Source organism: Chiloscyllium plagiosum, unplaced genomic scaffold (genome assembly GCF_037043375.1).
Source record: "Chiloscyllium plagiosum isolate Xiang-an unplaced genomic scaffold, Cpla_swu_hap1 HiC_scaffold_27, whole genome shotgun sequence".
NCBI classification, from domain to species: domain Eukaryota; kingdom Metazoa; phylum Chordata; class Chondrichthyes; order Orectolobiformes; family Hemiscylliidae; genus Chiloscyllium; species Chiloscyllium plagiosum.
In genome coordinates this window covers 15839624-15865319 of record NW_028270165.1, presented here as the reverse complement: position 1 = coordinate 15865319, position 25696 = coordinate 15839624, and the positions used below count along the sequence as shown (strand labels likewise).

Here is a 25696-nt window from a genome sequence, read left to right as displayed (position 1 = left end):
CAGAACCTGTGCCGCTGCAGGCACCTGGGCCATCTTCCAGTTCATATGGAGGTCAAAGATGGACCGGGTCCGAAGGGACTTGCTGTACAAAGATCTTGGCAACGGGGGAAAAAATACACCCAATGCCACCCTCACCCTGATGGCCACCTGTGTGTGTGGCTGCATCAAGCTGTGCGTCCCGGTACGCAAACACCAAGTGTCACTACATACTGAGGTTCTACCTGTCCCGGTGTTGCAAAGGATGGGCCTGGCCTCGCTGCCGCGGAACGCTCCGAGTAGTTGGACCGTTCCGTATCACCTGTCCTTCGTGGAGAAGTTTATGAAGAAAAACACCTTTGACCACAAGTCGATCAGGAAGTGGTCAGCACATAGTGTCCTTGAGACCCTTCAGGAAAAGGAGAGGGCGGATCCTATCGAGCGGTTCCCTGAGCAGACTGTCAAAGCCATTTGGCAGAATGCCTCATCACCAGAACTTTCCAACAAGCACCAAGACATGGCTTGGCTGGTGGTGAAAAGGGCTCTGCCTGTGAGATCCTTTATGCACGCCCAGACTCTCAGCCACACCGCGCGCTGCCCTCGAAGCGGCTGCGGGGGGACGAGACTGTCACACACCTCCTTCTGGAATGTGCCTATGCAGAGGAAGTCTGGAGAGGTTTGTCGATGTTCGTCCCGAGCAGCGCTGTGACACGGGACTCCGTGCTCTACGGCCTGTTCCCCGGGACGCACACCGAGACAAACATCAACTGTGCCTGGAGGATCATCAACTCGGTGAAGGACGCTCTCTGGGTGGTCCGAAACGTGCTGATCTTCCAGCTGAAGGAGTTGACCCCGACTGAGTGTTGCAGACTGGCACATTCCAACGTCCATGCAGTCATTTGGGCTCTGCTGACACCTCAGCTAATTATATGGGCATATGATTGAAAAATGTACAGACCTGTATATAAAAATGATAAATTGTGATCTCTGTATGTACATGTTTACATATGTATGGCATGACCAACTGTACAGACCATCAAATTATTTTATGAATAAAGTATATTTTTGAAATTAAAAAAAAGGTGGCCCCATAGTTGACACAGGGGCCGCCCCACGACCAGTAGAACTCCACCACCCAGGCGGCCGACGAGTTCCCAAGCAGGCCCTTAACCCCATCCGCCTCCGAAATGCTCACCGGCTCCTGCCTGCTGTACAGCCGGCCGGTGTGGCCGTGACACAGCAGCTGCGCCAGGAAGGCGGCGGTGCCCAGTGACGGTGTCTGCCCCGGGCCGCACGGCGCCATTTTCCTAACGGCCGCCCTCCCGCCGCTTCCCCGCTCGAGTGACTTCTCCTCCCAACCGCCTTCGCCCCCGCGTGACGTCTGCACGGGGGGATGGGCGGGGCCGGGGGAGCCTCACCGTCACCAAGCAACAGCCACCTCGCGCTACAACTGCTCATTCACAAAAACAAACTCCTGTCTCGCTCTGCAGCTGCAGGGGGGACACTGCCACGTTTCGAGGAGCCCTGTCTACATTGGGAAAGCTCACGGCTCAATTTAAACAGATATTCCGACATCTAACGGAACGGCGTCACATATAAAGTGGGCAATCTGCATTTTAAAGGGACGTGAACATTTTAACGGGCTATTTCTGCAAATAAAGAGGGTTAAATGGACAAGATTACCATTCAAAGGGATGGGGGCACATTCAAAGGGATATCTTAATATGTAAAGTGACACAGTTATATCTAAATGAATCTACATTTCGAAGAGATGTTGCCTATTTGTAAGCAGAAATATCCCTTTAAGAGACATATTCATATCTAAAGGGGTAAATATACATTGCGCTTAGAGGAGCAGAACACATTTAAAGGGCTGAGCTACAAGTACGGGGCATTTTTATATTTAAAACGATACATTGAAATCTAAAGAGACTTGGACATAATTAATGGTATATGGTAATATTTACAAAGCATGACCATATTGGAAATAGTGCAGCCACTTTGAAAAAGGGGTTTGGGGTTGCCGTGAGATGGTTAATTTTTAAGGAAATAAGCAAGTTATTACGATTTGAAATGATCTTGAAGGGGTAATGTAACCAGTAAATGGCAAAGGTAATTGCAAAATTCTTGAAAAGAAAACGATTCCAGATATATGCGGATGCAGGGAAATAATTCAACAAAAGAGCCATTATTAATTTGATGGACCAAACAATCTCCTTTTGAGAGATATAAATGGGAGCATCAATATTGAAGAAGAAATTCCTATTTTTGTTCTCCTCCCAAAGTCTCTGTCTTGTCAGAGTACAGTGCAAGCCAGTACAATTTGTTATGCCACAGTAGACCTTGCAACTCAACCTCACCGAATATTCATATCTGTGTTCTTAGCAGTCAAATACTGGCTCTGCCAGTGATGCTCACATTCCACGAACAAATAAAACAGATTATGGTGCTGCTATCACTGCATGTGCCAGAATTAAAAGGATCAGAACAATTCTGAACTCACACTACACACAGTTTGTGTACAATGCCATTATTTCTACTTAGTCTGTACCAAATTAAGAGCAGCCAGTTTACATTTCATTGGCAATTCTGCATGTTGACTTTCTATCATCACAATCTCTTTGACGTTCTTGTATGTGCCTAAATTAATCTTCAGATTATTCAATTGTGAAACAATGTTACTAGACTAAAAATTCACAACTTCACCAACTGCCAAAACATTTTTTTTAGGCTATTTGGGCAGTAGCACTGACAAATGAAATATCAAAGAAATACAAAGGTATGAAGAGGGTTACATACATTTAACCAAATACAATGGCAGTGCAGAGAATTTCAGAAAAAGTGCAATAAATATTCACTTTTTACCCCTTGTTCAACTCATTCAAGAATTTCAAATTGAATTTGTGGTAATTCAAGAGCAAATGGCAACATTCGTTTGTTAATAGATTCACCATAAATTGTGAAAGATCACTTTTATCAAAGTCACAATGTTTAATCCCAAACGGAGCAATTAAGTACAAAGTTACTTTCAACTATTTAATAAGACACTGCAAACTTTATTTCAAATGAAAATACAATCATTTTATAATTTGGATAAGATCTTTAGAAAGGAAATATATTAAACAAAATAAACAAAATAGCTTTCCTGGGTATCAATATTGACAACAGTTGTGCAGCAATTATTTGGCAATTGACCAACTAATTGAAATAATTTCAGAATAAATGAGCTGCTTCATTATTATACACAGATATTTTAATACCAATCACATGAAAAGAAAATGGTTGCCTTAAAGAGCCAGGTAAAGTTAAATAAAATAGAAAAGCATCTTACAGAATTCACTTCAAATCATCTCTGGTGAATCACAAAAAGATGATGCTCAATAAACCAAATGATGGACAATCACTGGTAATGATGGAAAAACATTGTAAAGAATGTAGATATCTCAATTATACCTTAAAAGAATATCTACTCTGCCTTGGACAAGAACAACTGAAAGTTTTTTTTTTGTCTGATTGAAATCTACAATAGCCAAGCTTTAGAAAATCCATCACTGAGCCCGATCTTGAATAAACGTTTTTTTCCCCCAGGAAATCCTTTTCAATTATGAAAGGGAAATCAAGTTTGACAAATGTGTGTGGACTTGTTGGGCCAAAGGGCCTGTTTCCACACTGTAAGTAATCTAATCTAAATTCACTGAAACTTTCGGGCTTCTCCAGCTACAATTAGCATGAAGGAAAGGTGAAGCTCAGTGGGGAAAGGCTGAGTAATAGCATATCTAGGCTCTCACCGTATTCTCCGAAGAAAAACATACATCTGGATGGGGACATGAATAGGAAGTATTCAGAGGGATATGGGCCAAATGCTGGCAAATGGGTTACTAGATTAATTTAGCATATCTGGCTGGCCTGGACTGAAGGGTTTGTTTCTGTGTGCTCATTACAGATACCCCTCTTCTGGGATCCCCATATAAGCTGTTATTTTCATGAAATAATCTGACAATTGTTGACTTCCATCAACCTCCCGAGAAATTTCCTCTCTCTGCAAAGTGTTGTTCACGTTGGCAAGTTCAATCCTCCTCCGGTCCTCTGGAACACACTCTATAATGCACAACGTTCTCAATACCTGTTTAATGTTCAGTGGGAAACTACTTTCAGTCCAACAGTTAGACAGAATTCCTCCGAAATGTTTTTGGCAAATGCACTGCTCCCACAAGAGCTTGTGGGCCAACAGTTCAAATGCTTTTAACAGCCTTTTTTTTTTTTAAATTTCCCCACCTTCCCAGGATACAGAATTTCTCCCACCAGAAATTGTTTGCCCTGAAAAAAATCCAGCAGGATGATGATTATGGAGCTATCAATAAAAATGCCTCATATGGTTCACCCAAGGTTAGAAATGGAAGAACATCTCTCTTCAAAGTTACTGTTCCATTTGCCCTTTCAAAATTCCTCAAATTTAAGGTGTTCCATTGTAGCATTTAATTATGATCCATTAAAAGCAGTATCCAGTCTCATCTGAGTGCGGAACCAACTCAACTGACTGAACAAGCGAAATAACTTTTCTGTCTGCTCTTTAGATGTGACATCCTCTCCCTCTCTCTGTTGATACAACAGGATTACCAGAGCTGGAAGTACCATTCTCGGAATACAATTGCTGATCAACAGTTTACTTGAACTGTTTAACATAAGGATTTAAAAGCTGCTAGCCCGATCTCTCACAAAGCACAAAAGCCAAACTGTTCACCCGTGCCTGCGCAGAGGAGAAACTTCACTTGGAATAGATCACAAAATAAGAACTGTTTCCAGTCCCACAACTCATGTGCTTCCCACGGACAAAGTTAAACATCACACACCACCAGGTTATAATCCAACAGGTTTGTTTGGAAGCACTAGCTTTCGGAGCGCCGCTCCTTCATCAGGTGGTTGTGGAGAATGAGATCATGATTATGGAATTTAGAGCCAATGGAGTCCAGTGTCATGGAAATGTAATACATCAAACAATTTTAGATTAAATCTTTCACCTTTCGAATGGGTTTCTGTTCTTTGGTATGTTCATCCCAGAATTTGATTTTAATTACCTTCTCAAGAATATCATTCAAATGCAGAGCTTTTCTAACAATAGGTGTGAATTCTGTCTGCATCCGAATATTGAGTCAGAGTGACATTTTTCTTAGAGAAAAACTCTGCATTTAAATTTCATTTTTGAGGAGGTAATTTATAGATTAGGGTGTAGAGGTTAGGGTGGATTGGCTGTGCTGAATTACCCATAATGACCAGGGATGTGCAATTTAGGGTGGATTGTCCATGGGAAATACGGAGGATGGAAATGGATATGGGTGAAACTCTTCGGAGGGCCAGAGTAAAATAAATGGGCTGAATGGCCTGCTTCCACATTGTCGGGGGAGTCATAGAATCCCAACAAAGGAGAATTTTGTCTGCATCTATCCTGTCAAGCCCCTTTCAGAATTCTACTGGTTTCAATAAGATCACTTCTGGTTCAGAGAGGTATACAGCACAGAAACAGGCCCTTTGGTTCAATTCATCCATGCCAATCAGGATTCCAAAACTAAACTAGTCCCACTTGCCTGTGTTTGGCCCATATCCCTCTAAACCTTTCTATGCATGTACTCATCCAAATTCCACATGGAAACCACCCTCTGTCAAAACGTTGCCCCTCACGTTCCTTTTAAATTTCTCTCCTCTCACTTTAAAGAAATATGCCCCTGAGTCTTGAGCTCCCCTATGCTAAGGAAGAGCCCTTTGCTATTCACCTTACCTCCACTCCTCATGATTTTATCAATCTCAATAATGTCACTCCTCAACCTCCTGTGCTCCAATAAATAAAGTCCCAATCTCTTCTTATAACTCAAACCCTCCAGTCTTGGCAACATCCTGGTAAATCTTTACCGAACCCTCTCTCATAGAATTCTTCATATTACAGGTTCACCAGAATCGTACTCAGTACTCTACAAGTGGCCTCACCAACATCCTGTACAACCTCAACATGATGTCCCAACCCCTATACTCAATGGGGTGAACATTGAGTATGCTACATTGAGTACAAAGTATGCCAAATGCCTTCTTGACCACCCTGTCTAGCAACGATGCAACTTTCAAAGAACTATGTACCTGAAACCCACCATGTCTCTCTTTTACAGCACGACACAGGGCCCTAGCATTATCTGTACAAGTCCTGCCCTTCCTTGTTTTAGCAAAACACAAGACCTCGCTTTTAATAGCTCACTCATACACACGCTTTCTCTGAGACACCCACACATACACGCCCCCAACACTCTCTCAGGCTTATACTCCATCACACAGTCACTTTACCAAACATGCACACACTTTACGTGCACTCTCATGCACAAACTCACATGCACGCATTCACACATCACTTTTTGGGCAAACTTGTATTGGCAGAATTATGTTTGCAGATACATTCTACTTTGCTCAAAAAGTGCAGAAACTGTAGGCAGTCAATCCGTGTAATATTTTATAATTTCCTACTTGGGAACTAGAACCAGTCTGATTCAAGATTGGGATACAGACAGACTCGAACCTCACACTTTTAATGCATTGTCTGGGCTGAGATGTCACTTATTTTAAAAAAAAACCTTAAGTCATCTCGAGAATGTGAATTAATAGTAGTTCTGGGATTTACAGATTAATGAACTGAAACCTGCAACTCATTCTAAAAGGTGAAAGACTTAACAGCAATCTTGGTTTGTTCAATATGTCATTTCAGTTGCATGACACTGTGATCTTTTGCTATAAAATCTGTGTCTTATGATCCTGTTCCACAGTTACCCGATGAAGGAGCAGTGCTCCAAAAGCTCATACTTCCAAGTAAACCTGTTAGACTATAACCTGGTGTTGTGTGATTTTTAACTTTATCCAGCCCAGTCCAACATCGGCTCCTCCACATAATTTCTCGTGAACACAGCCCACATCTCCTGATGCTGCCAGGAAACTTTATAACGCCGATGAAATGACACACTCTGCACTCCTGAAAAATTGACAAGTTCTCACGATACTGGCTGCTCATTCACGACTCCATCTGATACGCAACATTGGAAGGTTAGTGCAGGAGGCTGAAAGAAATGACAGCTTTAAAACAAAAACTCTTGGAGCTCAAAGCTTTCAATGAGAGTCTGAGCCCCGCAGCAAGTTCAAATAACCTTTATTGCGACCCAACTTTGTTACAGCTTCAGATCCGCTCAGCAAAATGGCAGAGAAAAAAGTAGCTGCTTTTTAAACAGCTCAAAGTCAAAGCGCACACACTCCCCGCACCCCCCCCATCACTTTCTTTACTATTGGTCAGGCACCAAGATGTCCCTTTGTAATTGGATCCTCGGTACAGCCTTAACCTGGAGGAAGCATTGACTCACTCAGCAATTTCAACCCATACCCTGTATAGCGCCATCTGCTGCAGTGGGATTCAAACCCGGGACCCCCTGGAACTGGGTTAATAGTCCAGTCGATAATGGCACTCAGCCGTCATGCCTTCAATCACCCTATGTGAACTCGCTGGTGCCTCTGGAGGAGGGAGGAGCGCGTGAAGTCCTTTCCGCACTCGGGGCAGCTGAAGGGCCTCTCTCCTGTGTGGACCCGCCGGTGGGTCAGCAGGTTGAAGGAATTGCTGAAGGCCTTCCCACACTCGGGGCAGCTGAAGGGCCTCTCCCCGGTGTGGATCCGCTGGTGGGTCAGCAGGTTGGAGGAATTGCTGAAGGCCTTCCTGCACTCAGGGCAGCTGAAAGGCTTCTCTCCATTGTGGATTCGCCGGTGCCTCAGCAGGTTGGGGGAATGGCGGAAGGCCTTCCCACACTCGGGGCAGCTGAAGGGCCTCTCCCCAGTGTGGATCCGCTGGTGGATCAGCAGAGAAGAGGAATTGTTGAAGGCCTTCCCACACTCGGGGCAGCTGAAGGGCCTCTCCCCAGTGTGGACCCGCCGATGGGTCAGCAGGGAAGAGAAATCGCTGAAGGCCTTCCCACACTCAGGGCAGCTGAAGGGCCTCTCCCCCGTGTGCACCCGCCGGTGCCTCAGCAGGTTGGGGGAACTGCTGAAGGCCTTCCCACACTCTGGGCAGCTGAAGGGCCTCTCCCCGGTGTGGGTCCGCCGGTGGGTCAGCAGGTTGGAGACCTGGGCAAATCTCTTCCCACACTCAGGGCAGGAGAACGGCCTCTCCCCTGTGTGGGCCCGCAGGTGCCTCAGCAGGTGGGAGGCCCGGGTAAATTTCTTCCCGCACTTGGGGCAGTTGAAGGGCCTCTCCTCCGTGTGGGACCGCTGGTGCCTCAGCAGGTCGGAGCATTTGCTGAAGGCCTTCCCACACTCTGGACAGGAGAATGGCCTCTCCCCTGTGTGGATGCGCCGATGAGTCTCCAGGGCAGACGGGAAATGGAAGCTTTTTCCGCCATCACCACACTTCCACCATTTCTCTACGGGGTGGGATTCCTCAGGTTTCTCCATGGCCGAAGCTTCAGCTGCACACACACACACACTTCCAGCCCCTCCCTGTCGTCAATTCCCCTTTCCAGGCTGTAGATGCTGCTACACACCCCACACTCAATGCGCTGCAACAGTAGGGTCTCTCATCCAGTCCCACTGATGCTGAAAACGTACTCAAACAGGAACCAAAATGCTTTGCTCCTTCTCACAGAATCATAGTTGAAAATTGTTTCCGGTCCCGAAGGATTGAGTGACTGTCAGACATTGTCATCAAAGTGAGGACTGCAGACGCTGGAGAGTCAGTGTCGAAATGTGTGGTACTGGAAAAGCGCAGCAGGTCAGGCAGCATCCAAGGAGCAGGAGAGTCAATGTTTCGGGCATAAAAACTTCATGCGTTGATTTTGAAGCTTCTATCTTCAAATCCACTGTTTAAAAGAGATTACAAAAGTCATCACTGTCAGTGCAGGGTAGAAATTCAAAACAAGCAATTCTACTTTCTGCGGAATATTCTGGTCTTTTGTTACTCCACAAAATTGAAAGCACCATCCCACTCTGTTCTCACTCTGATATAACTAATTCCCCTGAAGGTGCTGATTCAGGATCTTACAGGGGCAGAAAAGCAAAAACATCAAGACTGATGTCAAGATAAATCCACCTGAAAGTGAATATCTTTCACACCACTGGGATACTGCTGAGAGTGAGCAGGTCTGCTTTTGGGAAGCAAACAAAAAAGTGCAAATTCACCCTGAACCTATGACCCTCCAGTTCGGGACTCCCCCATCCCAAGGGAAAGACCTTGTCCATTTATCCTATCCATGCTCATGATTTTATAAAAGTCTATAATGTCACCTCTCAGGCTGTGGCGCAATGGGGAAAACAGCCCCTCCCCACACGGGTAATTAAGACACATACCTGAGTTTGCAGCGTCTGCTCCCTCCCTGGATTCACTCCAGTTGCCACAAGTGAATAGATTTCCCCCCTCCCCTCTCTGTCCCTCCCAGGATGAAGAGTTGCCCAAAGAGAAGGAGCTTCACTCAAACTGACAGGGCCACTGCTGCATTGTGATGCCATCAATGGGAGGGGGAGGGAAAAGGGATGAAACAAAAGGGGAGGGGCGAGGTGCACAGTTTTCAGGAATCCCTTCCCTTCAAATAACCCCCACAGCGTGGAAGCAGGCCACTTGGCCGAATGAGTCCAAACCAACCCTCGAAGGGTAACCCACCCACACCCATTCCCCTAGACCAGTTGCTCTACTCCCTGACTATCACACCTAATCTGCGCGTCCCTGGGTACAATGGATAACTTAGCAGAGCCAATCCCCCCTAACTTGGACAAAGTTAAAAATCACAACACCATATTATAGCCCAACAGGTTTATTTAGAAGCTCTAGCTTTTGGAACGCTGTTCCTTCATCAGGTGATTGTGGAGAATAAGATCATACGACACAGAATTTATAGAAAAACATGACAGTGTCCTGCCACTGAAATGATACATTTAACAAACCTGGATTGTTAAGTCTTTCATCTTTTCAAGTGGGTTGCAGGTATCATTAATATGCACACCCCAGTCTTCCTGGAAGGCACCTTCTCCATATAATTTTAATAACAAAGTGACATTTCTACTCAGCTCTGCAAATATAATTCTGCAAATATACACTCACTCCTGTGGACTTGTGTGTGTGCACACATGAGAGAGAAAATGTCTATTTCCATCCTGTTTATCTCTGTCTATTTGAGAACAGATGCCTTACTTCTGTTGGTGTAAATATTGTTGTAAATCATAGCTGGGTTCTCATAGATAGATGTAAGAGAGAGAGAATTCCTCAAGTAGGACAGAATCAGAATCCTGGGAGACCCCCATTTCTGGTTTACTTCCGAATGAACAAACATTAAACACGAGCACCTATTTGTTTCAAATTTGGTTTCATTTTTCGTGTGATTCCCTGCTATGATGATACTATGTGTCTGGATGGTTGACAGGCTGGGAAATTGTGGATTGGGGCTTGATTGGCTGAATGCTGTATTGTTCCGGAAAGTGAAAAAAAGAAGCGGCGGGGGGGGGAAATCTTCAGCAAAAATCCAGCAAAACGGAGAACAGACCGACATCTTACGCTGTGGGAACTGGGAGATCAGCACAGGACCAAGAAATCAGGACCTGAAATCCGAGCTGACACCCTGTGATCAGTGCTTTCATTAGCAGCACCAACCCTATACCTTTACCTCACTTCCCATTTGACCAAACCCTCGATATTCAGGATCCAATCCTTGTCATCCTGAAGCCATGTCTCTGTAAGGAGTCTCGGATCATAATTATTCTCTTCAATGTGTGCAGTCAACTCATTCACTTTTGTTACAATGCAGCACACATTCAAATACCGTTTCTGGTTTCAATTTTTGTGATCTTTAGAATCCAGTTTTGATTGCTGGTATATTTACTCTCCTTGTCCCTATCATTCTCTAAAGTTCATTTCCCACATCACTAGACTGCTCACTGGCCTTGATTTGGATTGTTCATGCTAAATTGCCCATAATGTCGAGGTTAGGTGGGTTAGCCATGGGAAATGCAGGGTTGTAGTTTCATATCCAGCCTGCTCTGCCATTCATTAAGATCATGGCTGATCTATCCATTGTCTCAGATCCTCCCCTCCCTGCATTGTCCCAACTACCCTTAATTCCCCTATCATTGCAAAAACCCATCCAACTGCGTCTTGAACATACTTAACGAAGCTGCCTCTACTGCTTCCTTGGGCAGAGAATTCCATAGATTCACTACACTCCAGGAAAAGCAGTTCCTCCTCATCTGTGTCCTGAATCTACTCCTCCTAATCTTGAGACCTGGTTTCATTCACCAGCAGAAATGACTCAATAGGTAGGGCTTCATCCCCACAGTGCAATGAATTCCCACTTTCCACCAAAATCCCGGATGTACTCACTCACTCAGTTGCTGTCTCACAAATGCAGGATTTCATTGTAACTTATTCAGCTCCCATTAAGGGCAAAGCATCTTTGAAAGCTGCTCTGAAACTCCAGCCTTCACAATCACACTTCTGCTTTCACCAAAGAAAATTAGAGTCATACAGCATGGAAATAGACCCTTTGGTCCAAATTGCCCAGCCAAACAAATATCCTAAATTAATCTAGTCCAATTTGCCTGCAGGTGGCCCATATCCCTCTAAACCCTTCCTATTCATGTACCCATCCAGATGCCTTTAAAAATTCTCAAACATATGCCTTCTAGTTTTGAACTCTCCTACCTTGGGGAAAAGACCTTGGATATTCACCCTATCCATGCCTCTTATGAACGTCTATAAGGTCACCCCTCAGCCTCCAATGCTCTCGGGAAAATATCCCCGGCCGAATGAGCCTCTCCCTGTAGCTCGAACCCTCCAACTCTGACAGCACCCTTGTAAATCTTTTCCGACACCTTTCAAAGTTTCACAACACTTTCCCGTAAAAGGGTGACCAGAAATGAATGCAGTCTTCCAAACGTGGACTAACAAATGTCCTACACAGCCATAACATGACCTCCCAACTCCTATACTCAATGCACTGACCAATAAAGGAAATGCCTCCTTCACTATCCTGTCTACTGGTAACTCCACTTTCAAGGAACTATGAACCTGCATTCCAAGGTCTCTTTGTTCTGCAACACTCCCCTTAACGGTGTCAGTCCTGCCTGGATTGCTTGACCAAAATGCAAACCACATATTTCTCTGAATTAAACTCCATCTACCACACTTTGGCCAATCAGCCCACCTGATCAGTTCTAATTTATAGTGAACTCTCTTTCCTTGCTTATTCTTTAGAAGTTGAAAATCTCTATCCCACACACTCTCCCTCCATTCTCAGTTTGCTGAACCTAATCCCTGCTGTAACTCATCCTGAAGGATGCAGTTGATGCTGGTTAATAGGCCCACAAGCAGGGGGGTTCTAACTGAAACAAAGAATACTGAACGGCCTGGAAAGAGTGGAAGTTAGGAAGATGTTTCCATTGGTTGGAGGGATTAGAACCAGTGGGCACAGCCTTAGAGTAAAGGGAAGACCTTTCAGAATGGAGGTAAGGAGAAACTTCTTCAGCCAGAGAGTGGTGAATCTATGGAATTCACTGCCACAGAACGCTGTGGAGGCCAGGTCACTGAGGATAATTAGAATGTAGAACAGTACAGCACAGCACAGAACAGGCCCTTCAGCCCACAATGTTGTGCCGACCATTGATCCTCATGTGAGGTAAACCTAATGTACAAACCCTCAAATTTCTGTGACCATATGCATGTCCAGCAGTCTCTTAAATATCCCCAATGACCTCGCTTCCACAACTGCTGCTGGCAATGCATTCCAAGCTCTCAACTCTCTGCGTAAAGAACCCACCTCGGACATCCCCTCTATACTTTCCACCAAACAGCTTAAAACTATGACGCCTCGTGTTAACAATTTCTGCCCTGGGAAAAAGTTTATGGCTATCAACTCTATCTATGCCTCTCATTATCCTGTACACCTCAATTAGGTCCCCTCCCTTCCTTCCCTTTTCCAATGAAAAAGGTCCGAGCTCAGTCAATCTCTCTTCGTAAGATAAGCCCTCCATTCCAGGCAGCATCCTGGTAAACCTCCTCTGAACCCTCTCCAAAGCATCCACATCTTTCCTATAATAGGGCGACCAGACCTGGACACAGTATTCCAAGTGCTGTCTAACCAAAGTTTTATAGAGCTGCAACAAGATCTCACGGCTCTTAAACTCAATCCCCCTGTTAATGGGAGCCAAAACACCATATGCTTTCTTAACAACCCTGTCCACCTGGGTGGCAATTTTAAGGGATCTACGTACCCGCACACCAAGATCCCACTGTTCCTCCACACTGCCAAGAATCCTGTCTTTAATCCTGTACTCAACTTTCAAGTTCGACCTTCCAAAATGCATCACTTCGCATTTATCCAGGTTGAACCCCATCTCCCACCTCTCAGCCCATCTCTGCATCCTGTCAATGTCACGCTGCAGCCTACAACAGTCCTCTATACTGTCAACGACACCTCCAACCGTTGTGTCGTCTGCAAACTTGCGAACCCATCCTTCAATCTCCTCATCCAAGTCATTAATAAAAATTACAAAGAGTAGAGGCCCAAGAACAGAGTCCTGTGGAACACCACTCACCACTGACTTCCAGGTAGAATATTTTCCTTCCGCTACCACTCGCTGTCTTCTATCGACCAGCCAATTCTGTATCCAGACAGCTAAATTTCCCAGTAACCCATTCCTCCTGACCTGCTGAACGAGCCTACCATGGGGAACCTTATCAAGTGCCTTACTGAAGTCCATATACACCACATCCACCGCTCGACCCTCATCAACTTGTCAAGTAACATCCTCAAAGAACTCAATAAGATTTGTGAGGCATGACCTGCCCCTCACAAAGTCGTGCTGACTGCCTTTAATCAAGCCATGCTCTTCCAGATGGTCATAAATCCTATCCCTCAGAATCCTTTCTAACACCTTGCAGACAACAGACGGGAGACTGACTGGTCTGTAATTGCCAGGGATTTTCCTATTTCCTTTCTTGAAGAGAGGAATTACATTTGCCTCCCCCAGTCCTCAGGTATGACTCCGGTGGAGAGCGAGGATGCAAAGATCTTCGCAAGCGGTGAAGCAATCACATTTCTCGCTTCCCAAAGCGGCAGAGGACAAATCTGGTCTGGCCCTGGCGACTTGTCAATCTTAATGTTTGTCAAAATTTTCAATACATCGGCTTCCTCAATCTCTATCTGTTCCAGCATGCTTAACTGCTCCTCAATGGTTTCATTCACTACAAGGTCCTTTCCTTTAGTAAAGACAGAAGCAAAAAACTCATTTAGGGCTTCCCCTACCTCCTCAGACTCTATACACAAGTTCCCTATGCTATCCCTGATCGACTCTACTCTTTCTTTGATCATTCTGAGATAGAGACGTTCTTGAGCATCAAGGGGATCGAGGATTATGGGGACAAAGTGGGAGAACAGGTTTGAGAAACCTATCAGCCATAATTGAATGGCGGAGCAGACCCGATGGGCTAAATGGCCTTAATTTCTGCTCCTGTGTCTTACGGTCTCTTGCTATCCTGGACAGAGGGGGCGAGAATTGGAAGCAGGAGTAGGCCATCTGGCTGGTCAAGCCTGCACCAGCATTCAAAAAGATCATATATGCTGTTATGTGCTGTATAACTCTACAACTGTTCTGTACTGGTCTTAAAATCATTTTCATGCCAACCCCCATAAACATCCACTTCATTGTTGTTCAAAAATCAGATGAACTCAGCCTTGAATATATTCAATGACCCCCTAACCGCAGGAAGGCATCCCCACTTCTGAGCTCAATTCCAAATATACCACTTGTCTTGCTAATTGCTGGCTGCACCTGTCTGACAACTGGCAGTGACTGGTGTAGAAAGATGCTGAGACCCCTTCCTACATCCACCATCATTCGAGATGAAACGTCAACTCTCCTGCTCCTCGGATGCTGCCTAACCTGGTATGCTTTTCCAGTGCCAGAGAGAGTGAGAGAGCCCGAGAGAGAGCGAGATACAGGGCTCCCTATTGGTCTATCAAAATAAAGTTGCGCGCCTTTTCTACAGAATGATTTGGAGATGCCGGTGTTGGACTGGGATGTACAAAGTTAAAAATCACAACACCAGGTTACAGCCCAACAGGTTTAATTGGAAGCACTAGCTAGTGCTATAACCTGATTCTGGATTAGTGGTGCTGGAAGAGCACAACAGTTCAGGCAGCATCCAAGGAGCTTCGAAATCAATGTTTCAGGCAAAAGCCCTTCATCAGGAATAAAGGCAGTGAGCCTGAAGCGTGGAGAGATAAGCTAGGGAAGGGTGGGGGAGTTGAAATGCTGGCCTACGGGGCAGTGATCCACACGGGCCCCCGATCCACACCCACTCCCCTATCCCCATTGCTCTACATTTAACCCTGAGTCATGCACCTTACCTGCACACCATGAGGAATTTAGCATAGCCAATCCACCCTAACCTGCACATCCCTGGGCACTATAGGGAATTTAGCATAGCCAATCCACCTTAACTTGGATAAAGGTTAAAATTACAACTCCAGGTTGTAGTCCAACAGGCTTCTCTGGAAGCAGTAACCTTTGGAGTGATATGAGACATAAGCATGGAAACAGACCCTTCGGTCCAACCTGTCCATGCCGAACAGATATCCCAACCCAATCCCACCTGCCAGCACCCGGCCCATATCCCTCCAAACCCTTCCTATTCATATACTCGTCCAAATGCCTCTTAAGTGTTGCAATTGTACCAGCCTCCGCCACTTCCTCTGGTAGCTCATTCCATACACGTACCACCCTCTGCATGAAAAAGTTGCCCCTTAAGTCTCTTTTATATCTTTCCCCTCTCACCCTAAACCTATGCCCTCTAGTTCTGGACTCCCCGATCCCAGGGAAAAGACTTTGTCTATTGTTGGAAGCAGTAACTTTTGGAGTGATTTGGGTCAATCCCCGCTTCGGACAACTGTCTGTGTGGCATTTGCACATTCTCCCAGTGTCTGAGCGGGTTTCCTCCCACAGTCCAAAGATGTGTAGGTTAGGTGAATGTGCCATGCTTAATTGCCCCATAGTGTTAGGTGCATTCGTCAGGGGTGAATATAGGGGAATGGGTCTGGGTGGGTTGCTCTTTGCAGCGTCGGTGTGGACTTTTTGGGCTGAAGGGCCCGTTTCCGCACCGGAGGGAATAATTATTTATATAAAATGCCCCCGATCCATTAGAGTGCCCAACATTAGTTTTAATTGGGTAGTAGAAATCTGAAGTATAATTGCTCGCTTCAGGACATCCAGACGTGAATGAATTTGACACAGGACACATTGGGCAACCATTAAAGAATCCGTTGTATTTCACCGGGTTGTGGACTCATGCAGAGACACGAACAACTTACTTTGATAACAGTGTTTGATTTGCAAATGGAACGGCTGACAGATATTGAGAGTTTGCACACTTGGTTAAGCAGCTACATGACATAGCCAGAATTTAGGAGGCTCAAATCCCTAATTTGGACTGTTCTGGAAAGTGTGTGCTTCGTTAGCCTTGGAAGGAAGGAAGGAATAAACAAAAGCTGACAAACAGATATGAGGAAAGTTGGAAAATGTTACAGAGAGATACACACAGGCAGAAGTTTGCAGGAAAGTTAACACTTCATAATCTGGTTTCAATGCACATTAGCCTGGGTATGGTACTGATATCACAGGGGCCTCAAAAAGGGTACTCCCTCAATACTCAAACCAAAATGTGGGTGACCCCTGCTGGACTGGTTTGTGTTCATTCTTTGTTGCTGCCTATTTCAGTTGCTAATGTACATTATTGTTAACACTCAAATCTGGTGGCACCCAGATTTTGGGAAAGCAGCTAGGAAAAGATCTGAAGCGTGTTTAATTTGTAAACAAACAAGATGCATACTCGAAGAGGGATGCCCTGTGTTTGTTAACCACTTCCTTGCCTGGTCGGCCTTTTTTACTGGTTTACAACTTGCTTATATAGTATCACCTCGCGTACTTCGTCATGAATATTGTCTAATAAGAGTAGATGTATTTAGTAGATGAATCAAAACCATCCCAATGACTGAAACAGCTGACACTGGATTGTTGGACAAGTGGGAAATATTTGCATCAGTTAACCAAAACCCTTCAAAGTTTACAGTCATGGGTACGGCAAGCTGAAGAATTAGGACCGGGGCATTTTGCAGCCTGCTTCCTTGGGCAGAGAATTCCACAGATACACTACTCTCTGGGAAAACCAGCAGCCCTCACTTCCTCCTCCTCAACTCTGTCCTAAACCTACTCCCCCAAAGCTTGAGGCCTAGTCTCATCCACCAGCAGAAATGTCTGGATAGGGTAGGGCTTCATCTGCAAATTGCAACAAATTCCCACTTTCTCCCAAATTCCCAGATGTACTCACTTAATTGCTTGCTGTCTCACAAATGAAAGATTTCATTGTACCTTCTTCCGGTCCCAGTAAGGGCAAAACATCTTTGAAAGCTGCTCTGAAAGCCCTGTCTTTGCAACCACACTTCTGCTTTCACCGAAAACAGTTAGTCATACACCACAGAAACAGATCCTTCCGCCAACACGTCTATGCCAACCATATATCCAAAATCAATCTGTTCCATTTGCCAGCATGTAGCCCATAGTCCTCAAAACCTTTCCTATTCATGTACCCATCCAGATGTTGTAATTGTACCAGCCTCCACCACTTCCTGTCAGCTCGTTCCATACATGCAGTACCCTCTGAGAAAAAGTGGCCCCTCAGGTCCCTTTTAAATCTTTGCCCTCTCAGCTCAAACCACTGCCTTCTAATTTTGGACTCCCCTACCCAGAGGAAAAGACCTTGGCTATTCAACCTATCCATGCCCCTTATAAACTTCTATAATGTCACCCCTCAGTGTCCGACACTACAGGGAAAACAGCCTTAGCCTATTCAGCCTCTCCCTCTCACTCAAACCTTCCAACTCTGACACCAGCCTTATAAACCTTTTCCAAACCCTTTCAAGTTTCACAACATCCTTCCATAGGATGGAGACCAGAATTACACACAATATTCCAAAAGTGGCATAACCATTGTCCAGTGCAGCCGCAACATGACCTCCCAACTCCTTCACTCAATGCTCTGACCAATAGAGAAAAGCATACCAAACATCATCTTCACTATCCTGTCTACCTGCGACTCCACTTACAAGGAACTATGAACATGCACTCCAAGGTCTCTTTCTTCTGCAACACTCCCCCTGTGTAAGTCCTGCCTGCATTGCTGGACCAAAATGCAACACATCACATTTCTCCAAGTTCAACTCCATCTGCCCCTCCTTAGCCTATCACCCCATCCAATCAATTCTAATTTATAGTGAACTCTCTTTCCTCTCTTATTCCTTAGAAGCTGAAGATCTCCATCCCACTCTCCCTCCATTTTCAATTTGCTGAACCTAATCCCTGCTGTACCTCATCCTGAAGGGTCTGGTTCATGCTGATTAGCAGGGCCATACTCAGGGGAGATCTAATTGAAACATACAGAATACTGAATGGCCTGGACAGAGTGGTTGTTGGGAAGATGTTTCCATTGACCCGAGGGCACAGCTTTAGAGTAAAGGGAAGACATTCTAGAATGGAGATAAGGAGAAACCTCTTCAGTCAGAGTGGTGAATCTATGGAATACATTGGCATAGAAGACTGCAGAGGCCAGGTCACTGAGGATATTTAGACTTAGATAGCTAGGTTCTTGAGTATTGAGGGGGTCGAGGGTGACAGGGAGAAAGCAGCAGAATGGCGCTCAGAAACTGATCAGCCACGATTGAATGGTATGAGCAAACCTGATGGGCTGAGTAACCTACTTTCTGCTCCGATGTCTTATAGCCTCTTGCTGTCCAGGACACTGAGAATTGGGAGCAGGAGTCGGCCATTTGGTCTTTTAAGCCTGCACCAGCATTGAACAGATCACAAATGGATATGGATCTCCCTACATCGAGATGCAGAGGCTGGGGCTTTTTTCACTGGAGCATCGGAGGTTAAGAGGTGTCCTTAGAGAGGTTTAAAAAATCATGAGGGGTATAGGTGAGGTGAATGGCAGGTGTCATTTCAAGATTAGGGAGCAAACTTTTAAAGCGAGAGTAGAACGAGTCGAAAGACATGAGGAGCACGTGTTTTTTTTAAAAAAAAGAGTGGTTGGTGTGTGGAATGAATGTCTAGAGGAAGTGGTGGATGCAGGTACAGTTACAATGCTTAAAATACATTTTGATAAGTACGTGAATAGGAAAGGTTCGGAGGGATTATGGGCCAAACACAGGCAGATGGGATTAGATTGTGAATATAGTCAGCATGGATTAGTTGACCTGAAGGGTGTGTTTCTACACTGTATGACTGTCACTGTTCTGTACTAGCCTTAAAACTATTTTCTTACCATCCACTTCTCTGTTGTTCAAAAATGATATGAACTCAGGGGGTCATGGAGTATATTCAAGGCTAACTGCAGGAAGGCATCCCCACTTCTAAACTCAATTCCTCTTGCTCATATACCACTTGCCTTGCTGATCGCTTGCTGCAGCTGTCTGACAACTGGTAGTGACTGGTGTAGGAGGACACTGAGGCCCCTTTGTCCATCCACACATCATTCCTGATGAAGTGCTCGTATCTGAAACGTCAACTTTCCTACTCCTCGGATGCTGTCTGACCTACTGTGCTTTTCCAGCGCCACACATTTTGACTCTGATCTCCAGCATCTGCAGTCCTCACTTTCTCCACTTCCCAATATATCACCATTTAAACAATACACCTCATTTCTGCTTTTTTTTTCCCCACAGCAAAAGTTACAACCCAGGAACCCTGTGGTACTGCATTTGCCATGTGTTTGAGGCACAGACCTGGACCAGCTTTTCCCGAGTCTGTCCTCTTTCTGGATTCACTCCCTTTCTTTTCAGTTGCTGCAAGTCAACAATTGGATCCCAGCATGAAAATAAAAGAAATAGAAAAGGGAGTGAGAGAAGAGAGTACTGTTGGACAGAGGAAGGAAATTACAGTCTTGGATGAATCTCAATCTTCATTCAGAGAGAGAGAGAGAGAGAGAGAGAGAGAGAGAGAGAGAGAGAGAGAGAGAGAGAGAGAGAGAGAGAGAGAGAGAGAGAGAGAGAGAGAGAGAGAGAGAGAGAGAGAGAGAGGAGCAGCAGCAGCTTCAGAAGCTCATGGGTCAAGATTAAAGTGGTGCTGGAAAAGCACACGTCAGGCAGCATCTGAGGAGCAGGAAAATCGACGTCTCCGATTCAGACAATAGGGCTGTTCTGAATGGTAGGAGGACCAGGCTCCTCATTGAGCCAGCAAATGTAAGTCATGCACCATTTTTACAGACAGATAGAAGCATGTGCAGTTTTGTGCAGACACCGGCGAACATGCGCAGTGCTTGCTGACACAGAGGAGCACGCGCAGTAGGCTCTGTAGATATGCTGGCGTAACTGACAGATTCAACTGGCCAAATGTCAATAGGAGGAAAAAAGGTAGAGCCACAATTTTGTTTCACCTTCCCAACCCCGGCTCTACATAACCGCGCATGTTCCTTGCTTTTCTCCTTACCCTCACCCCTCATGATTTTTCAAATCTCAATAAGGTCATTCCTCAACCTCCTCCATTCCAGTGAAAATGTCCCAGCCTCTCCCTATAACTCAAATCCTCCAGTCCTGGCAAAGTCCAAGTAAATCCCTCTCCAATAGTATTCTTCCTATTACAGGGGGAACAGAACTGTACTCAGTACTCTAAACAAAATGGCCTCACCAACATCCTGTACAACCTCAACATAGAACAAAAAAAATTTACAACCCAGGAACAGGCCCTTCAAGCCTAAGCCGATCCAAATCCCCTGTCTAAACCTATCGCGTAATTCCTGAATCTGTATCCCTCTGCTCTCCCCCTACTCATGCATCTGTACAGATGCTGAAAATGTGTTGCTGGAACAGCGCAGGTCAGGCAGCATCCAGGGAACAGGAGAATCGACGTTTCGGGCCTGAAGAAGGGCTTGTGCCCGAAACGTCGATTCTCCTGTTCCCTGGATGCTGCCTGACCTGCTGCGCTGTTCCAGCAACACATTTTCAGCTCTGATCTCCAGCATCTGCAGACCTCACTTTCTCCTCCATCAGTACAAATGTACCTTTTCTTTTTATAGATATTTTTACTGAAAATTTAACATGTTCTTACAAGTTTACAAATTTAAAAAAACCAAGTACAAACACTAATATAGAATTAAATCTTAAATAAATAGCCAAAACCTGTCAAACAAAAAGAGATACAGAGAAGAAAAAGACAAAACTCAACTACTAATCTAACCTATAACTAACCAGAGTGTATGATCAAATATCTTACATTATTCAAAAGAAAAAAGGATAACATAGCAATGAAGTAGTGAAGTACATGCTCGGAATGAGTTAACATCAAGTCGTAATAAAGCCCGAGCCAGAACTGTTACCTCAACTAAATGAAAGCCCTTGAAAGAATGGCCGAAATGTCTGTATCTATGAAATTCAAAAAGGGCTGCCATATTTTATAGAATAATTCAGTTTTTTGGTGCACCATATTTGTAAGGAAGTCAAGGGGAATACATTCCATGATTAATCTGTGCCAATTCGGAAGTCCAAGAGGGCCCTCAGCCACCCAGTTTACTAAGATATTTCTCCTTGCATAGAAGGAGAGAATGGAAAATAATTTCCTCCCGTGCACATCCAGAGAAGGTAAGCTCAAGAAGCCCAGAAGAGGAGATACTGGATCTACTGTAATTTCCGTTCCCAAGATTTCTGTCAGGGCGTTTACTACTTTGGTCCAGTATTTGAGGATCTTATGGCATGTCCATAAGCGGTGTGTAGGAATGCCCACCTCTGTTTTACATTTGGGACACATTGCAGATGCTCCTGCCCTAAATTTTGCCAATCGTTCTGGTGCCATATGGGCCCTTTGAAGTATCTTTAACTGAATGGTCTGAGTTCTGTTACAAATGGAGGTTTTTTTTGGCATTTTCCCAGATGTAATTCCACATTTCTGTAGAAATTTCCAGCCCCAAATGCTGATCCCATGTTCTAAGCAGACAGTCCATATCTTCCGACGCTTCATCACGTAATAAATGATAAAGAGTGCTGACTGAGGGTACACCCACTGGCCACAACACTCTACATTCTCTATCTGATTTATAGAGAACATCTAAGAACGCAGTCGTCTTCTGTATGTAGTCTTGAATGTAGAATTATCGAAAGAGGTCTCCATTAGGTAATCCAAATTCCTGATGCAGCTGTTCAAAAGTCATCAGGACCCCCTTCTCAAACAGATCCCCTAAACAGGAGATACCCCTGGATCTCCAGGATTTGAATGTGGCATCTGTAAGCCCCGGCTGAAAACCCCATGCCCCCACTATAGGAGTATAGGGGGATGTTTTATGTGAATTACCCTCATTTTGCCGCATTATATTCCAAGCTTTAATTGTGTTTAATACTATAGGGTTTCTATAGTGGTCCGTAATGATTTTCATCTTATCGAAAAATAAGAGGTTAATCAGAGGGCACTGTACTTGAGAAGTCTCGATGTCCATCCAGATTGATTGCGGGTCAGACGTGACCCAATCGGCTATGTAGCTTAACTGATACTTCCTAAAGTCTGGAAAATCCAGTCCTCCCCTTGCCAGTGGAACTTGTAGCTTCCTTAGCTTAATGAGGAGCCGTCTATGGTTCCAGATGAAAGAACCCAGCCAACCATACAATTTGCACAGTGCCAGCCTCGGCAGCATCACCGGGAGCATTCTCATAGGGTATAAGAGACGGGGCAAGACATTCATTTTAATTAGGGCTATTCTACCTAGTCAGGAAATTGGAAGGTCTCCCCAGCGTTGAAGGTCCTGTCTTACCCTTTCCAATAGATGCACAAAATTGGCCTTGTATAGCTGGCCAAATACTGGGGTGATAAAAATGCCTAAGTATAGGAAACCCTCCAGAGACCACCGAAAGGGGAAGTGGGACATACTCGTGAGGCCACCCATCTGCATGGCCTCCGATTTTGAAAAATTAATTTTGTAGCCTAAAAATGCACTAAATGCATTAATAGCTTGGATTAAGCGAGGCACGGACATCAGAGGATTACTAAGAAAAAGGAGATCATCATCTGCTTATAGGGTAATTTTATGTTTACCTGTACCAACCCTCGGGGCTGTTATATTAGAGTCAGCCCATATAGCTTCCGCCATTTGCTCAATTATTCGCGTGAATAGCAACGGTGAGAGACGACATCCCTGACGGCAGCCCCTACCCACACTGAAGCTATCGAAGCCTAATCCATTGGTGATCACAACTGTTTTGGGATCATTATACAATGTTGAGACCCATTTGGCAAATACGTTTCCAACGCCAAACCTTTCCAATGTATAGAACAGGTATGACCATTCAACCCTGTCAAATGCCTTCTCCGCATCCAATGAGACTACTATTCCTGGTATTTTTTCCTGATGACAGACTTGATTCACATTCAAGACCCTTCTAATATTATCAGATGATCTACGGCCCTTAATAAACCCAGTCTGCTCCTCTTTTATGATATATGGCAGAATCCCCTCTAGCCTCAATGCTAATGTTTTACTGAGAATTTTAAAAATCTACAGTTAGCAAGGATATTGGTCTGTATGATGCACAATCTTCTGGATCCTTTCCTTGTTTGAGAATAAGGGAGATATTCACCTCATTCAGTGAAGGTGGGAGGCAGCCCTGACTTATATGAGTGGTTGTACATGTCCATAAGTGGGCCAGCTAATACTCCTGTGAACTCTTTGTAAAATTAAACCTGAAAGCCCTCTGGGCCAGGTGCCTCACTGCTCTAAAGTTGCCTGATTACGTCAAGTATTTCCTGCGTTGTTGGGGGAGCATTCAGGAATGATACCTGTTCTGGGATTAAGTCCGGAAAGGCCAGGCTTTTAAAAAAGGACTGCATCCTCCTGGCTCTATCTTCACAATCCTGCGATCAGAATAAAACTTTCTGAAGATTGTTTTGATCCTTTTAGGATCGTGAGTCAGAGTACCAGCACTTTCCCTGATAGCTCGAGGGGCCCCGTTTTATCCTTGCGAGAAATGCGAAGCATCTACGAAGTTTATCACCAAATTCATATAATCTTTGTTTTGCAAATAATATTTCCCTCTTTGCCGTTAGGTGAAGGCGGTATTCAGAGCTGTCCAAAGGGTCATAATCCTTTAGTAATTTGGCAATAGAAGGTCTGTCAGCGTATGCTGTTTCAGCTGCTTTAAGCGAGCCTCAAGTAGACGCTGTTGTTTTCCCTTTAATTTTTTCCAGGTCACCGAGTATGAAATGATCACAACTCTCGCATAAGCTTCAATAGTCTCCCACATCATTGACGGGTTACTAGCCGTACCTGAATTAATTTCCAAGAAAGCTTTAAATTCTTGAGAAAAATATTTTGTAAGGAATCCATACGCCAATGTCGGGGGGGGGGGGGAGAATGTCTCATTGTTCCGAGACTTGATTTCCATGTACACAGCAGCGTGTTCAGAAATTATTATATCATCTATTTTACAGGATGTTAAGGAATTTTAAAAAGTCGAGGGGGCAAAAAACACGTCAATTCTAGTGTGACATTTATGTGGATTAGAGTAAAAAGAGAAATCTCTGCCTTGTGGGTGGAGACACCTCCACACATCTATTAATCCTAATTCTTGATTCAAATCCGCCAATTGTCTAGATCTGGGGGATACACCCGCAGTACTCTTGGGTATCCTGTCTATTTCCGGCTCCTTAATGCAATTCGAGTCTCTCCCTATAATTGTATGATGAGCACCGAGAGCCATCAGTTTGGAGAAGGCTTCCATTATATATTTGAAAGGATGCGCCGGGGGACAATACTGGTTTAAAATCCCATATTCCTCTCCATTTATAAAGGGCTTTAATTACTATATATCGTCCAGATTCATCTTTTATCTGACTTAGGATTTTGAAAGGGAGATTCTTCCAAATAAGAATGACTACCCCCCTACTTTGAGCTGGAGGAAGAAAAGAAGGCCTGATCAAATCCACCCTGTTGTAATTTCAAATGTTCTTTATCCAATAAATGCGTCTCCTGCAGAAGAGCTATATCAATCCATTCTTTCGAGGTTTGATAATATTTTCTTCGTAGGTTTGATAATATTTTCTTCCTTTTGATTTGAGAATTACTCCCCTTGATATTCCAGGTGCACCATTTAATCGAATGACTAACCATAACCATCCAGGCAAGTCCGAGACCCCCTGGGAGGAGAAACACCATCCAAAACACCTCGAGCATAGACCATAGAAAATTCACAAAAAGTGATTCTTTATTACACTATTATAATAAAAAACTATTTCGAAATAAAAAAAACAAAAACATATTTAAACGGAGATTTTCCCCCTGGTTTCCAGGGGAATCACTTCCTTTCCGAAAACCCATCACATCCTCTCCCGACCAGTGCCCCACCCTTGACCCAGGCACCCCATAAGAGTGAATAAAATTGAAGTGTACGACCAAGCTAAAGTTAACAGTGAGTACCTTCCTCCTCCCCACCCACCCCAACACCGAGATATATTTGGTGATGTTAATACACACTTATAACAGCACACAAACCAACAGCCACTCTCAGACAACAACTCACCAAAACGAAGGACCCGATACCCAGCATGAGCAAAACTAACGTAGTGTACAAAATCCCATGCAAGGACTGCATAAAACACTATATAGGACAAACAGGAAGACAGCTAACGATCCGCATCC

The 25696-nt window shown here is 44.6% G+C and overlaps 1 protein-coding gene across 6 annotated transcripts in view; it reads right to left on the bottom strand.

The window, feature by feature from the left end:
- Positions 1-3002: 3002 nt before the first annotated feature.
- The window catches only part of LOC148143228 (uncharacterized), a 42006-nt gene continuing 19312 nt past the window's right edge, over positions 3003-25696 (bottom strand). For 5 of the 6 annotated variants that reach the window (XM_087974082.1, XM_087974084.1, XM_087974080.1 and 2 more), the window contains exon 2: positions 3003-8843. In XM_087974082.1, coding sequence (XP_087830208.1) covers positions 7483-8439 — 957 coding nt within the window. In that variant the 5' untranslated portion in view covers positions 8440-8843 and the 3' untranslated portion in view covers positions 3003-7482. Of the gene's footprint in view, positions 8844-9921; positions 10466-25696 lie in introns of those variants that run through there. The other variant, XM_087974083.1, reaches the window with a different exon arrangement.